We start from the raw sequence: 15,120 nt of genomic DNA on the forward strand, positions 1-15,120 counted from the left end.
GAATAGATTTGCAATACAGCTTTTGAATTCATTTTCTGAGAAACACTTTGTATTTCTTTTTTCCAACTATTACCACCCTCAAGTGCCGCAATAATGTTTCAAGCGTGTCTCCTGAGCAGAGGCCAGAATGAAGTGAAAGAATAAGCTAGGTGGCTACCTGGAGGAAAAGCACTCAAGGTACAGGAAGAGCTGCAGAGACCCCAGGGCAGGAAAGCAATCGCCATGTCAGAGCAACATCAAATGTGGTGAAGGTGGAGAGAGTAAGGAGGAGACAGTGACTCATGTCAGAGAGGGGGCAGGCAACCAGATGGAGTAGTCCTACAGGTTGTAGTAAGAATCTGCTTTTCATCTCAGTGAGATGAAAAACCACTGGAGAGTTGTGAGCACGGAAGCCACATGATCTGAATTATGTTCTCAAAAGCTCATTCCACTGGGTGGAGACCAGACTGAAGAGGGGCAAGAAGGAAAGAAGAGAGATCAGGTAGGGTTATTATTGCCACCCCCAGGCAAGACATGAGAGTGGCTTGGATCAGGTAAGAGCAGAGTTGGAAGTGAAAAGTGATCAATTCTGGGCCTGCTTTGAAGAAAGAGCTAATTGACTTTCCTAACAGATCAAATGACTATATGAGAAAAATTGAGGAGATAAGGGAAACTTCAAGGTTTCTGACCAAGGTGATTAGAGAATTTCATAGACAGAGCTGCCTTTTGCCTAAATGAGGATGAATTCACAAAAAGCAGCTGGAAGGTATGGAGGGTGAAGTAGCTGGAGTGGTGGAAATCAGAAGATCACCTAGAGATATACCAAGAAGATGCCCCAATGGGGATGTCAGATAGATCATTCAATATACAAGTTCAGAAATCAGAGGAGTCAGGTGGGTTTCAGATATAAATGCTGATATTTAAATAGTTTTTAAAGCCAAGAGACTGGATACAATTAGCTGGAAATAAATTGTTGGTAGAAAGTAAAGAGTTCTAAGAATAAATTCTTGAGGCATTCCAATGTTTAGAGATCAAGGGGATGAAGGAAAACCCCTCAAAGGAGACTGAGAAGGAGCAACTGATAACAGGAAGAGAACCAAGATAGTGCTCAGTCTCTAAATCTAAATAAAGAATTTCAAGAAGGGAGCATTCTATAATCTCAAATGTCATCGTTATTTGCTATAAAATTCATATGTTGAAACTCTAATCCTCCAATGTCATTGCATTTGAAGGTGGGGTCTTTGAGAGGCAATTAGGGTGGAGCCCTCGCTGTGGGATTTGTACCTTTATAAGAGATGCAAGACAGGCTGTTTCTCTCTCTACTCTGCATGTGAAGCTACAATGAGAAGCGAGCAGTCTGTAAACCAGAGAAGGGATCTCACCAGAAACTCACCATGCTGGCACACTGACCTCAGACTTCCAGCCTCCAGAATGGTGAGAAACAAATAAATCCATATTGTTTATAATCCACTTGGTCTATTGTATTTTGGTCCAAACAAAGACACTGCTTTAAGTAGTTAAAAATACTAGCTGGAATAATAAATGCATGTAAACACAAATAAAAATAGGCAAATTTTCCTATTAAGATACAGAGACAATCTGAATACTATTCAAATCTTGTGTAGGAGACACAAAAATAATGCAATGAAGTGATAGAAATGTTAAAAGTCTGTGATTGGGCTCCCTGCTGGACTCAGGTGGTTCAGTGAGCATCACATTCAAAAAAGGAAGGATGGATATGAGTGTCATCGCAGATATGGGATGGGGAGAGATTATTCCTTTGGTGCTAAAGGGGAAAGAGTAAATTAGATCAGGGACTTTTCTTTAACATCAGAATGGAACATGTAATGTTAATTATTTAATCAATGCAAATTAATAAAAAACAAAAATTTTCTTTGTCAGTCAGAAAGTCTAAATATGACTCGGTCTCAGGTGAACAACTTTGATATTTGTTAAAGCCATACAAAAGAATGACTTGGGCACCACATGTTTATGTGCAGAAAGGGAAAGTCCCATTCCAGTTGTCAATGGTCAGAACAGACAGGTATACGGTGCCAAATTAAGGAGACCTCACACTAAGGAGAATGTCAACAGAGGAGTATCTGCAGAGAAACCTGAGCTACATTCTAACAGTAAGAAAATATAGCACACATACAAATGATTCTGGAAAGAATTGTGAGAAAAAGAAGAATACACTTACATAAACTCAATAAAGCGGGAAGGAGTGAAGCCAGGAGAGCAGGAACGAGAAGAACTTCTGTAGGTACAGAGGACACAGCAGCAAATTGACACAGACACTCAACACAGCAAAGCAATAAGCATCCCATGCAGGTAGGAGAGAGGGTCTGTCATTCAAGGAGCACTCCTTCTGTGGTCTAATAATAAGATGCAACTCTAAAGGGGAAGACTTCCCTACCCAACTTATTTTAGCGTAGAGAACACTGAAACCTAATGCTGAAAAAATTAAGCAGAGAAATCTCCGCTGAAATGAAAGTCTGGTCAGCTGGGGTCCTTTTGGCAAGGTCAAAACAATGTCCTTCTTTCTGAGCACTTGTTGACTTGTATCAGTTTGAAATCAGTTCTCCCTTGTGCTTCTATTTACTTGTTGATCCTGTTGATAGACTTTCTTTCACATGTAAGACCAAATCATATGGTCAGTTTGAAAGTTTATATGAAACTAAAAAATAAAAAAAAAAATGGGGCCTAATTAAAATCAGAAGCTTTTGCACAACAAAGGAAACTCTAAGCAAGGTGGAAAGACAGCCTTCAGAATGGGAGGAAATAATAGCAAATGAAGCAACTGACAAACAACTAATCTCAAAAATATACAAGCAACTCCTGCAACTCAATTCCAGAAAAATAAACGAGCCAATTAAAAAATGGACCAAAGAACTAAATAGACATTTCTCCAAAGAAGACATACAGATGGCTAACAAACACATGAAAAGATGCTCAACACCACTCATTATCAGAGAAATGCAAATCAAAACCACAATGAGGTATCATTTCACGCCAGTCAGAATGGCTGCGATCCAAAAGTCTACAAGCAATAAATGCTGGAGAAGGTGTGGAGAAAGGGGAACCCTCTAACACTGTTGGTGGGAATGCAAACTAGTACAGCCACTATGGAGAACAGTGTGGAGATTCCTTAAAAAACTAGAAATCAAACTGCCATATTACCCAGCAATCCCACTGCTGGGCATACACACCGAGGAAACCAGAATTGAAAGAGACACATGTACCCCAGTGTTCATTGCAGCACTGTGTATAATAGCCAGGACATGGAAGCAACCTAGATGTTCATCAGCAAATGAATGGATAAGAAAGTTCAATTCAGTCAGTCAGTCGTGTCCAACTCTTTGTGACCCCATGAATCGCAGCATGCCAGGCCTCCCTGTCCATCACCAACTCCCGGAGTTCACTCAGACTCAGGTGCATCGAGTCAGTGATGCCATCCAGCCATCTCATCCTCTGTTGTCCCCTTCTCTTCCTGCCCCCAACCCCTCCCAGCATCAGAGTCTTTTCCAATGAGTCAACTCTTTGCATGAGGTGGCCAAAGTACTGGAGTTTAAGCTTTCGCATCATTCCTTCCAAAGAAATCCCAGTGCTGATCTCCTTCAGAATGGACTGGTTGGATCTCCTTGCAGTCCAAGGGACTCTCAAGGGTCTTCTCCAACACCACAGTTCAAAAGCATCAATTCTTTCACACTCAGCTTTATTCACAGTCCAACTCTCACATCCATACATGACCACAGGAAAAACCGTAGCCTTGACTAGACAGACCTTTGTTGGCAAAGTGATGCCTCTTCTTTTGAATATGCTATCTAGGTTGGTCATAACTTTCCTTCCAAGGAGTAAGCGTCTTTTAATTTCATGGCTGCAGTCACCATCTGTAGTGATTTTGGAGCCCAAAAAAATAAAGTCTGACACTGTTTCCACTGTTTCCCCATCTATTTCCCATGAAGTGATGGGACCAGATGCCATGATCTTAGTTTTCTGAATGTTGAGTTTTAAGCCAACATTTTCACTCTCCTCCTTCACTTTCATCAAGAGGCTTTTTAGTTCCTCTTCACTTTCTGCCATAAGGGTGATGTCATCTGCATATCTGAGGTTATTGATATTTCTCTCGGCAATCTTGACTCCAGCTTGTGTTTCTTCCAGTCCAGCATTTCTCATGATGTACTCTGCTTATAAATTAAATAAGCAGGGTGACAATATACATCCTTGATGAACCTCTTTTCCTATTTGGAACCAGTCTGTTGTTCCATGTCCAGTTCTAACTGTTGCTTCCTGACCTGCATATAGGTTTCTCAAGAGGCAGATCAGGTGGTCTGGTATTCCCATCTCTTTCAGAATTTCCCACAGTTTATTGTGATCCTCACAGTCAAAGCCTTTGGCATAGTCAAGAAAGCAGAAATAGATGTTTTTCTGAAACTCTCTTGCTTTTTTGATGATCCAGCGGATGTTGGCAATTTGATCTCTGGTTCCTCTGCCTTTTCTAAAACCAGCTTGAACATCCGGACGTTCATGGTTCACATATTGCTGAAGCCTGGCTTGGAGAATTTTGAGCATTACTTTACTAGCATGTGAGATGAGTGCAATTGTACGGTAGTTTGAGCATTCTTTGGCATTGCCTTTCTTTGGGATCAGAATGAAAACTGACCTTTTCCAGTCCTGTGGTCACTGCTGAGTTTTCCAAATTTGTTGGCATATTGAGTGCAGCACTTTCACAGCATCATCTTTCAGGATTTGAACTAGCTCAACTGGAACTCCATCACCTCCACTAGCTTTGTTCGTAGTGATGCTTTCTAAGGCCCACTTGACTTCACATTCCAGGATGTCTGGCTCTAGGTCAGTGATCACACCATTGTGATTATCTTGGTCTTGAAGATCTTTTTTTTGTACAGTTCTTCTGTGTATTCTTGCCACCTCTTCTTGATATCTTCTGCTTCTGTTAGGTCCATACCATTTCTGTCCTTTATCGAGCCCATCTTTGCATGAAATGTTCCCTTGGTATCTCTAGTTTTCTTGAAGAGATCTCTAGTCTTTCCCATTCTGTTGTTTTCCTCTATTTCTTTGCACTGATTGCTGAGGAAGGCTTTCTTATCTCTTCTTGCTATTCTTTGGAACTCTGCATTCAGATGCTTATGTCTTTCCTTTTATCTGTGGTACATATACACAATGGAATATTACTCAGCCATTAAAAAGAATACATCTGAATCAGTTCTAATGAGTTGGATGAAACTGGAGCCTATTATACAGAGTGAAGTAAGCCAGAGAGAAAAACACCAATACGTATACTAATGCATATATATGGAATTTAGAAAGATGACAATGATAACCCTGTATGTGAGACAGCAAAAGAGACACAGATGAACAGTTTTTTGCACTCTGTGGGAGAGGGTGAGGGTGGGATGATATGGGAGAATGGCATTGAAACATGTATATTATCATATGTGAAATGAATCACCAGTCCAGGTTCAATGCAAGATACAGGGTCCTCGGGGCTGGTGCACTGGGATGACCCAGAGGGATGCGATGGGGAGGGAGGTGGGAGGAGGGGTCAGGATAGTGAATACATGTACACCCGTGGCAGATTCATGTCAATATATGACAAAACCAATACAATATTGTAATTAGCCTCCAATTAAAATAAATAAATTTATATTAAAAAAGAAATTTTATATGGCTCAAAATATCTGATCAAACATATGCACTCTCCTCCTTTCTCACCAAGCTTCCTACTGGGATAAAATTTACAAGTATCAACAGGATGATACTACATCTATAATGTGAAAAAAATAAAAATTGAAAGATATCAACAGTTCTCGTAAGACAAAAAGTAAATGTGAGCATTCTGATGGGTGAGACGGAGAGGGAGAAAGCACAGCCCAGAATGAACTATGAGAAGATTTTACTGGACATGCAAGTGAAGGAAACTTACTCCTTAGGAACCTCTAGAGATTCTGGACTGAGAAAGGATAAGTGTGATGGAGGGCAGGAGGGACAGCACATGGGGACGAACTGAAGGTCACTATGTGGAATAGTTATACTAGTCTCTCTGCTGCTGGACTTACATGTGAGACGCATAGTAGGCTAGCCTGTATGTGGACACCTGATGTTCACTAAGGTTGAAATAAAACACCTGGAGTGCTGATTTTTCCTGTGAGTACTTAACAGAGCTAAGTGAGGTGCAGTCGCTCAGTCGTATCCAACTCTTTGCGACCCCATGGACTGTAGCCTACCAGGCTCCTCTGTCCATGGGATTTTCCAGAGTGGATTGCTATTTCCTTCTCCAGGGGATCTTCCTGACCCAGGGATCGAACCCAGGTCTCCTGCATTGTAGACAGATGCTTTACCGTCTGAGCTACCAGGGGAGTAACAGAGCTAAGCCACCTTCAAACTGATATTAGGTGGAAAGGAGAGGAAGAAACAAGTTAATAAGCAGTTCCCTGCTCTTTCATCCTAAAAAGAAGCCTGCCAAGTAACATGGTAAGTCCACATGGCCAGACTACTGGCCAAGAATCCCATTCAGGAAGAAACTTTGTGGAGAACAGGGACACAGTGACATAAGAAGTCCATCCCACTACCCAGTTCTTCATTCTTAAATATAAACCAAGAACAAAGTAACACTAGTCATTAATAAGTGTAGATGGTATTTCTTTCCATACCTTGAAGCACCAAGTCATCAACTGTGAATATCAGAGTCATTATACCTGGAACCAAAGTTGTGGCAGAATGTCATGCTTTATGGTCTCGTAGGGAAATGCATATTTGCAGAATGACCAAAGAATCTAAGAAAATAATATAATGGTTCCTTGGTCACTACTCTCAAAAAATCTGGAGCCTTAGCTTTGAATAATAATTATTTATATTTTTAAAATTTTTCTCTCTTAAGTTCTTTACCATACATTATTTTAATTTTTCCAGATTGGTAAGAAATAGAAAGGTCTTCCTGGTGGCTCAGATGGTAAAGAATCCACCTGCAATTTGGGAGACTTGGGTTCAATCCTTGCAATTAAGGAGACCTTGAGAAGATCCCCTGGAGAAGGGAATGGTTATCCACTCCAGTAGTCTGACCTGCAGAATTCCATGGACAGAGGAGCCTGGCAGGCCACAGTTCATGGGGTCGCAAAGAGTCAGACACAACTGAGCAGCTAACACTTTGACTTTTCACTTTTCCCGATTAACAAGAAGATTCTGGCCTGGAGAATTTCATGGACTGTATAGTCCATGAGGTCGCAAAGAGTTGGACATGACTGAGTGACTCTCTTTCACTTTCAAGAAATAGAGAAAGAAATTAACTTTTTAAATACAATTATTTTTAAGTCTACCATTTATTGAATGCACTCACATGACGAGAGAGTTCCATGCTAGTAGTAGACACTGCTGGTGCTCAACCTAGACCCCCTTTTCCAGGCCAGTGGACCCAATTCCCAGCTGCTGCAAATGTTGGCTATGCTTGGCTCATAGCTGCCCTCTTTCCCAGAAAACTGATCTACACCAATAAACATCACCATTCTCCAGTAAAGTATACCCATGCTCCAATGGATGCCTTATTCTAAGATCAGCTGTATGGCCCCCTTGACTCAAGGTGGGAGGGATCAATTCTGTAGGGCATTTCATGCTCCAGAGACCTCCATGAAGTCAGGCTGGATCAACAGTTCAGCTCAGCCACATTCATTTTTACCCTCTTCCCCTCCCCACTTAACTTGCTTTTCTCAAAATAAGATGAGTGTCAGAAATCCCAACTTTGGCTTTGTTAAGGAAGTCAACCTAAGACAATATGCTACCTTAATCCTAACCCTATCCTGAAATATATAAGAGTATAGTCTGAAATCAAGTCACTCATTAGCAACAAAAGATAATCAGATCAGCACCACAAACCAGGTTCTTTCCAGTGGCACCAGAAGACACACAAGTGGAAAGAGAATTCGAGTATCTTGAGCTCAATACATTTCATGCTCTTTCTCATTGCCTTTCAAGTGCTTTTTCCATGATTTGGAGATATTTCTGAGTCATAAGTTTCCAGACTGAGAACTTGAAGCAAATTCCGATTAGATTACATCCTTCTTTGCATGCTAAGTTGCTTCAGTTGTGTCTGATTCTTTGCGCCCCCGTGGGCTGTAGCCTTTTATACTTTTACATCCTCTTAGTCAGTGACTATGTGAACAAAACTGAGTAAAAATCTTAATTAGTCATTTCCAGCTTTTCCTGCTCTTTGGACTAAATAAACAATGTCATGTCTAACAGACCACTACTTCAGCTTTACGATGACTGTGACTTCTAATTTTTTTTCCCTGGATCTATTTGTTGTTGTTCAGTCACTCAGTCATATCTGACTCTTTGCGACCCCATGGTCTGTAGCATGCCAGGCTTCCCTGTCCTTCACCATCTCCTGGATCTTGCACAAACTCATGTCTATTGAGTCGTGATGCCATCCAACAATCTCATCTTCTGTCATCCCTTTCTCCCTTGCCTTCAATCTTTCCCAGCACCAGGGTCTTCCAATGAGTCAACTCTTTGCATCAGGTGACCAAAGTGTTGAAGCTTCAGCATCAGTCCTTCCAATGAATATTCAGGGTTAATTTCCTTTAGGATCAGCTGGTTTAATCTCCTTGCAGTCCAAGGGACTCTCAAGAGTCTTCAACATCACAGTTCAAAAGCATCAATTGGTTTCCATCAGATCACAAACATTTTCCCTGGACTTTGGCATAAGTTATAGGACAATTCCACAGTGCCAGTGAGTCAGGAGAGGGCGGATATTCATATCCTTGTTGATATTCCCAGCTCTCTCACCAACATTTTCTAAAACATCCTCAATACCATATGGTCTTTGATAACTGATCCATGTAGGTCTTTAATCACCATAACATTGGTTACTCAGAGATCCTTCTCAGGAAATCTGTACCTCTACGCCCTGCTGTGGGTGTGGGATATTCTATGGCTGTAGCTAATTCTCTCTACCATCCCCAGCCACACTCAAGTACACAGGAATCAATGCACTCTCCCACAAGGCTCACACCTGGAACTTTGAGTTCTACTCAGCCTTTACTCAAAAATGGTAACGTAAACCTCTGATCTGAGTTCCTGCAACTGTCTAGGCTGTTTGTTTCAACAAGTTCTCGCCTTCTGATGCTAGTCCTTCCATCCACCCAACAAATGGATCCTTATCTAATCTACCAATGGGGTTGCAGTTGAAGATGAAGATGTGTGAAGATGAGGTGGCAGATCTATAACTAAAATAATTCATGACTTACAACTTTTTCAAAATAGTTGCTTAAGACTCCTTTCTGGGACTTCCCTGGAGGTCCAGTGGTTAACACTTGGCCTTCCAATGCAGGGGGACTTTCCAATTCTCTTTCCACTTGTGTGCCTTTCAATCCCTGGTCTGGGGACTAAGATCCCACATGCTTCACAGCCAAAAAGAAAAAAACATAAAATAGAAACAATATTGTAACAAATTCAATAAAGGCTTTAAAAATGGTTCACATAAAAAAAAACTTAAAAAAAAAAGACTTCTGCATTTATGTTTTTCCATTATTTTCTAAAGCAAAGAATATCAAACACCTTGATTAACTACATGGGGAAAGAGCAACATGTACCAGGAACTATGAGGGAGTATCTCAGTTATCATATTAAAATATTGTCATATATAAAAGCATCATAATGCCAATTCCAGTGAGTAAAGTTATGGTACAAAACTAGAGTACAATGAGAAGATTGAAAAATATTTCAGTCATTCAGACCAAACTGTGTCTTTAATTTCCCTTCAGAATCAACTGTTTTCAGAATTATGAAAATACTTCCCTAATCAATCAAACCTTCTACACTGTTACTCTTAATCCTCATCTACAGCTAGAGAGGTAACAGAATGTCTGTGCCCTGCAGCCTAAGCTCTCCAAGAGGCACTGCCAGGGCCCCAGCAGGTTTGGGCACAGGCTGCAGGTGCCTGGGGAGCACTGTGTGCTCACTGCACAGAGGTAGGTGGCTGAGTCGCTGGGCTCGGAGTCTCTGATACGCAGGGAGACATGCTTGTTGGTTTTATTGGACTGCACTGTAAATTTTCCTTCCTCTTTGTTGTTGTTGGCATACACTTGCAGCAGAAACTCAGGGCCTTTCCCAGGGTACTGTCTGTACCATGCGAAGTACTGAGAAGTGCTGTCAGAATAAGTGCAGCCGAGAGAGGCGGTGTCTCCCTCTGGGACAGGTAGAGACGCAGGACTCTGCTCCACTGTGTTCTGCTGGCTGCTCACCGCTGTGCAAAGAGACAGTGAACGCTCAGTCAGAGAAGGTGGGTTAGGTAGTGATGCTTCCTCTCCAGAATTCAAGTTGTCTTTTCACAGGCCTCCCACCTCTACCATCCCTTATTTAAGGGAAATAGTGTTCATGTTTCTCCATGAGCCTAGAAGGGACAATGACTCCAAATAGTGCATTTTATGGTCCCATAGAAATGCCCCAAACTTACAGATCAACTGAAGCCACAGGATCACTAATAAAACTCTTGAGGATTTCATCATTCTTTCCTCCTCTGGTTCACTGAGGATTCAAATTTTAAGCCCTAAAAAAAAAAGAGAGAGAGGGATAGAGTAGACCTCAGACATTTCAATTCTTCTGCTTTAGAAATCATAAAAAGAGCCTGTTCAGTCAAAGACAAAAGAGACTTTTTTCATTACCCATGCAACAACCACCAAGCTCCTCCTCTCTCCTCCTGCTTTCTCCCTCCCTCTCTCTCTCTCCCTTTCTCTCTCTCTCTCTCTCTTTCTCACATACACACACAGGAAGGAATACAAGAGCAGGGTCCCTGAGAAGACACTGCCATCTTGTGGACTGAAGACACTACCATCTTGTGGACTCAAGACCCTAATCAAAGAAATATTTGAAGCATAGATCTTTACTATGGGAACTGATGAAAATAAAAATTTGCCACTTTAGTTAAATTAAAAAATTGAGAAGCATATGGTGCAAGTCAATGTATGTGGGGATAGAGTGATGTCTACATGTGTGTTTTACATCAAATGGCAATGCTTGTCTAATTAGAAGCAGTTTTATCAAATGACCACTCTCTCACACTGAAAAACCAGTCCTAAGATATTCTAGTGATAGAAATCTGGGCAAGGCTCTCATGATTCAGGGGATCTGTGTAGCTTTTCTTCATATCAGTCCAACACTTCCTATCTTATTTCCCCACTTCTATTTTTAAAGAAATCTAATCTAACTCAAGTTGACTCATTGGAAAAGACTGTGATTCTGGGAGGGATTGGGGGTAGGAGGAGAAGGGGATGACAGAGGATGAGATGGCTGGATGGCATCACTGACTCGATGGATGTGAGTCTGAGTGAAACTCCGGGAGTTGGTGATGGACAGGGAGGCCTGGTGTGCTGCGATTCATGGGGTTGCAAAGAGTTGGACACGACTGAGCGACTGAACTGAACTGAACTGAATCTAACTCAAAAGAATCCTCTTAAGACACAATGACCTAAAATCTAACTGAACAAACATGTTTCCAGCTCACAACTTGGGCAGATTTTTAACAAAGTCAAGGACTTAATTCTTAATTCCATTTTGTACCAGTGGCATATGTGTGAAGAATCATCGCTTACTTGGGCTGATGGTAGTAGTAGATGGACCAGCCTTCAGTACCTAGAGTGTAAATAAAACCCAAAGGACGTGTTCATGAGTCTAACCCCTCTTCTTATACACAGCCCTGGCATCTCAGGATTAATCTCCAAAGTTATGGGTCTGGTATCAGTCTCTCTAACAAGCTTCCCTGGTGGCTCAGTGGTAAAGTATCTGCCTGGCAATGCAAAATATGTGGGTTCAATCCCTGGGTCGAGAAGATTCCCCAGGAGAAGGAAATGGCAAGCCACTCCAGTATTCTTGCCTGGAAAATCCCACGGACAGAGAAGCCTGGCAAGGCTATAGTCCATGGGATTGCAAAGGAGTCAGCCATGACTTAGCAACTAGACAAGAAAAGCAACAATCACTCTCTGCCTTTCTATTGTACCCTAACCAGCAAGCCATGTTTATCAGAGGGCTACCTATGCAAGAAGCTTAACTGAGTCTAACAGAAAAAGAAGCACAGACAAGTACTCTTCCTTCTCATTTCACCTCCTGCCTCATGCCCTTGTAGAAGCTAGTTGCTAGAGACCAGCAATGCAGAAGGTCCTTTCTGCTCAAGAACAGGTAAACAGTATCCATCAAAGATGGACTGGTCAGGTCCTCCCTATTCCCACCGACAACTATGTAGGAAGTAGGATGAGGGAGAAGATGCTAACAGTGGGATCCTTTTCTTTAAAAGAACACTGCTTTTGACAAAACTCACACAGCTATTTCTCACTCTCCTCCTCTTCTGGGAATCCTATTATACTTATGCCAGAAAATTTGACAATGTCCCACAGCTCCTTTAGTCTCAGTTCATTTTTCTTCATTCTTTTTTCTTTCTGCTCTCTGACTGGACAACTTCAATTAGCCTATCTTCAAGTTCTTTCTCCTGTCTATCCAAATCTACTGTTGAATTTTTCTTAGAAAATGTTCTCTGTGTAACAATTTCTCTGCGCTGAGAGGGTGCTGAGTTATGTGACATATAGACAAGCCCTTTGCGTTAGTCCTTGAGGGAGCCACGAGACAGGTTAAAGCAGTGAAGCTCTGCTGTTTCATGACAAAGAGCTCTTCCCCCTCCACCATCGGAACCCACCCTAGGGATGCAGGCAGCTATCTAAAAACTGTCATGGATCTAGTGATGGAAAGACGGAACAAGGGCGAGTGAAAACACCACAGGGCTTTCCTGCCAGGCGTCCGTTCCCTTCTACTTATGTGTTTGCTCGGCTGCTGCACAGCTCTCTGTGGTGTTTGCCTCTATGTATAGGTAAATGTGCTAACGTTTCCTTTCTTTCTAAGCTGTCCTCTTCCTGGACCTTTGGCTGCAGACAGAAGACTTTTCATGGCCTTTTTTTGTCTACATCTGTTGGCATTTCCAGGTTCCTGGCTTCTCCATGACTCATTTGGGTTACATGAAGCAAAAGGAAGCTCAGGAAGCTCACTGCTCTATCATTCCTCAAGCCCCAAGTTCCTAAGCTAGTCTGGCTTCTTCCCTCCAAATTCTTATGTTTTTCTTTTACATGTGGTCCAGGGTTTCTAACTTTCCTTAACAGGTTGAGTAGGGAAAAAAAAAAAAAAAAATACACCTACTACAGCTTGTCAGAAGTGGAAAGAAAGCATGATGCTTCCTTCTTTCCCTGAAGAGTGAACCTCTGACCAGCTTTGCTAGTCCACCTTCTTGGCAGTAGGCAAGTCAAAAATGATATTAAAATTATTTAATTCTTGTTCAGCCACCTAGATTCTCCTGTTGAATAAATACGGCCCTAGATTGTGAAGATAACTATGGTTTACTTGAATACACTGCTCTAAGAATTCCCTTAAATGGCCCAGTAGGCCCAAGGTGGTGAATATGAATAATCTCTGTAAATGGCATGAAAATGCACTTATTCCCCTTGCTCCTTATCATTCTATACAAAAGTTTTGAGTGTGATTAGGAAATGACTAGGAAAAATGGCAAAGTTATAGCTTCTAGAATGATCACTCCAATTTTGTGGTAGTGGAAAAGGAGCAACAACCCTGGTACTAGAGAAGGGAACACCTTAGACCCTGGAAAGTTTGTGTTTGTTGGAAGGGAAGATTGTTCATGCTCTCTTTAAATGCTAGACCCAGCACTGCAGCCTAAGCAGAACAACCATATGGTCTGTGAAAACAGAAAAATTGATATGAATACGGCTTGTCCTGGACTGTTCTTCTGTGCCTGATGTCATCAACGGAAGCTGTTCAACATGGATTCCCAACCCTCTATGTGTAAAAACCTACAAATCAGCACAACTTTGTTTCAGTATGGCGGGTTCAAATGCATATGCTTTTGGTGTCTGCCCATCTTGAATTATGCCTCATGAATGACACTGCTCATATAACTTAATAAGTGATGTAATGATGATTCTAATCAAGTATAACAATAAATTTAAAACTGGACCAATCTGTCTCCCTTGGAGTTACATGTTTGTGTTTGCGAAGAAAGAACATCTCTCCATTGGGAAGGATGGTTGATCTTTGATCCCTTTTTAGAAATTAAACCAAAGACCAGTGTGTCCAATCCCCTTGCATGGGTCATAATGAATATTATACGACGTCCAAGCTGTTTATATCTTGGAACTTATTCACAGTTGACTGAATTTGGAATCCTAGGAGACATGACCGAGCTTAATCATGCAGATTGGTCTCATGCTGCTATATAAATTTCTGCTCACAGTTGCTGTTTATTCGCTAAGATGTGTTCAGCTCTTTTATCACCCCATGGGCTGTAGCCTGCCAGGCTCCTCTGTCCATGAGATTTTCCAGGTGAGAATACGGGATTGGGTCGCCATTTTCTGCTCCGGTGTATCTTCCCAACCCAAGGATCAAACCAGTGTTTCCTGTGTCTTCTGGATTGCAGGCAGATTCTTTACCACTGAACCACAAGGGAAGCCCTGCTAATAGCGGATTTAATTAAATGTTGTTAGAGAAAAATCAAATAGATTTAATCTCAGGCTGTGTCATTCAGAGAAATAAGAACAGAGAAATAAGTGGATGGAGTGGCAAACTCTCAAGAAAAATTTCTAGAAACGAATACAATTTAGAATCATGAAGTGAATGTTGTTGAAAGGCAGTTCGCTGTGAGTCTCTTATACTTCTACATAATGTTCTGGGTTTACCAACAACATAAGGTCATTACCACTCAACCTGAACCATTTCTCAGAGTTGTGCTTGCAGCATGTAACCTTGATGGATGGGGTAATGTCTTCTCTGAGACAAAGAGTGAGCTTGCTTACTGCTTGGCAATAGCAATACCAAATAGCAATGAATTTCCCAAGCTCGCTATTCATCAGCTGTGACACAATCCCATCCCATGCATAGCATCCATTTACACCCCTGAACTGTGGGATTGGAGAAGACTTTTGAGAGTACCTTGGACTGCAAGGAGATCCAACCAGTCCATTCTGAAGGAGATCAGCCCTGGGATTTCTTTGGAGGGAATGATGCTGAAGCTTAAACTCCAGTACTTTGGCCACCTCATGTGAAGAGTTGACTCATTGGAAAAGACTCTGATGCTGGGAG

At 41.7% G+C, this 15,120-nt stretch overlaps 1 gene segment (V, D, J or C); it reads right to left on the minus strand.

The window, feature by feature from the left end:
- Positions 1-9,565: 9,565 nt before the first annotated feature.
- On the minus strand, positions 9,566-10,499 carry LOC129620469 (T cell receptor alpha variable 12-3-like). The segment is given in 2 exon segments: positions 9,566-10,237; positions 10,448-10,499. Coding segments are annotated over 2 exon segments (462 nt in total).
- Positions 10,500-15,120: the final 4,621 nt, after the last annotated feature.

Source organism: Bubalus kerabau, chromosome 10 (assembly GCF_029407905.1).
Source record: "Bubalus kerabau isolate K-KA32 ecotype Philippines breed swamp buffalo chromosome 10, PCC_UOA_SB_1v2, whole genome shotgun sequence".
In the NCBI taxonomy this organism is placed as follows: domain Eukaryota; kingdom Metazoa; phylum Chordata; class Mammalia; order Artiodactyla; family Bovidae; genus Bubalus; species Bubalus kerabau.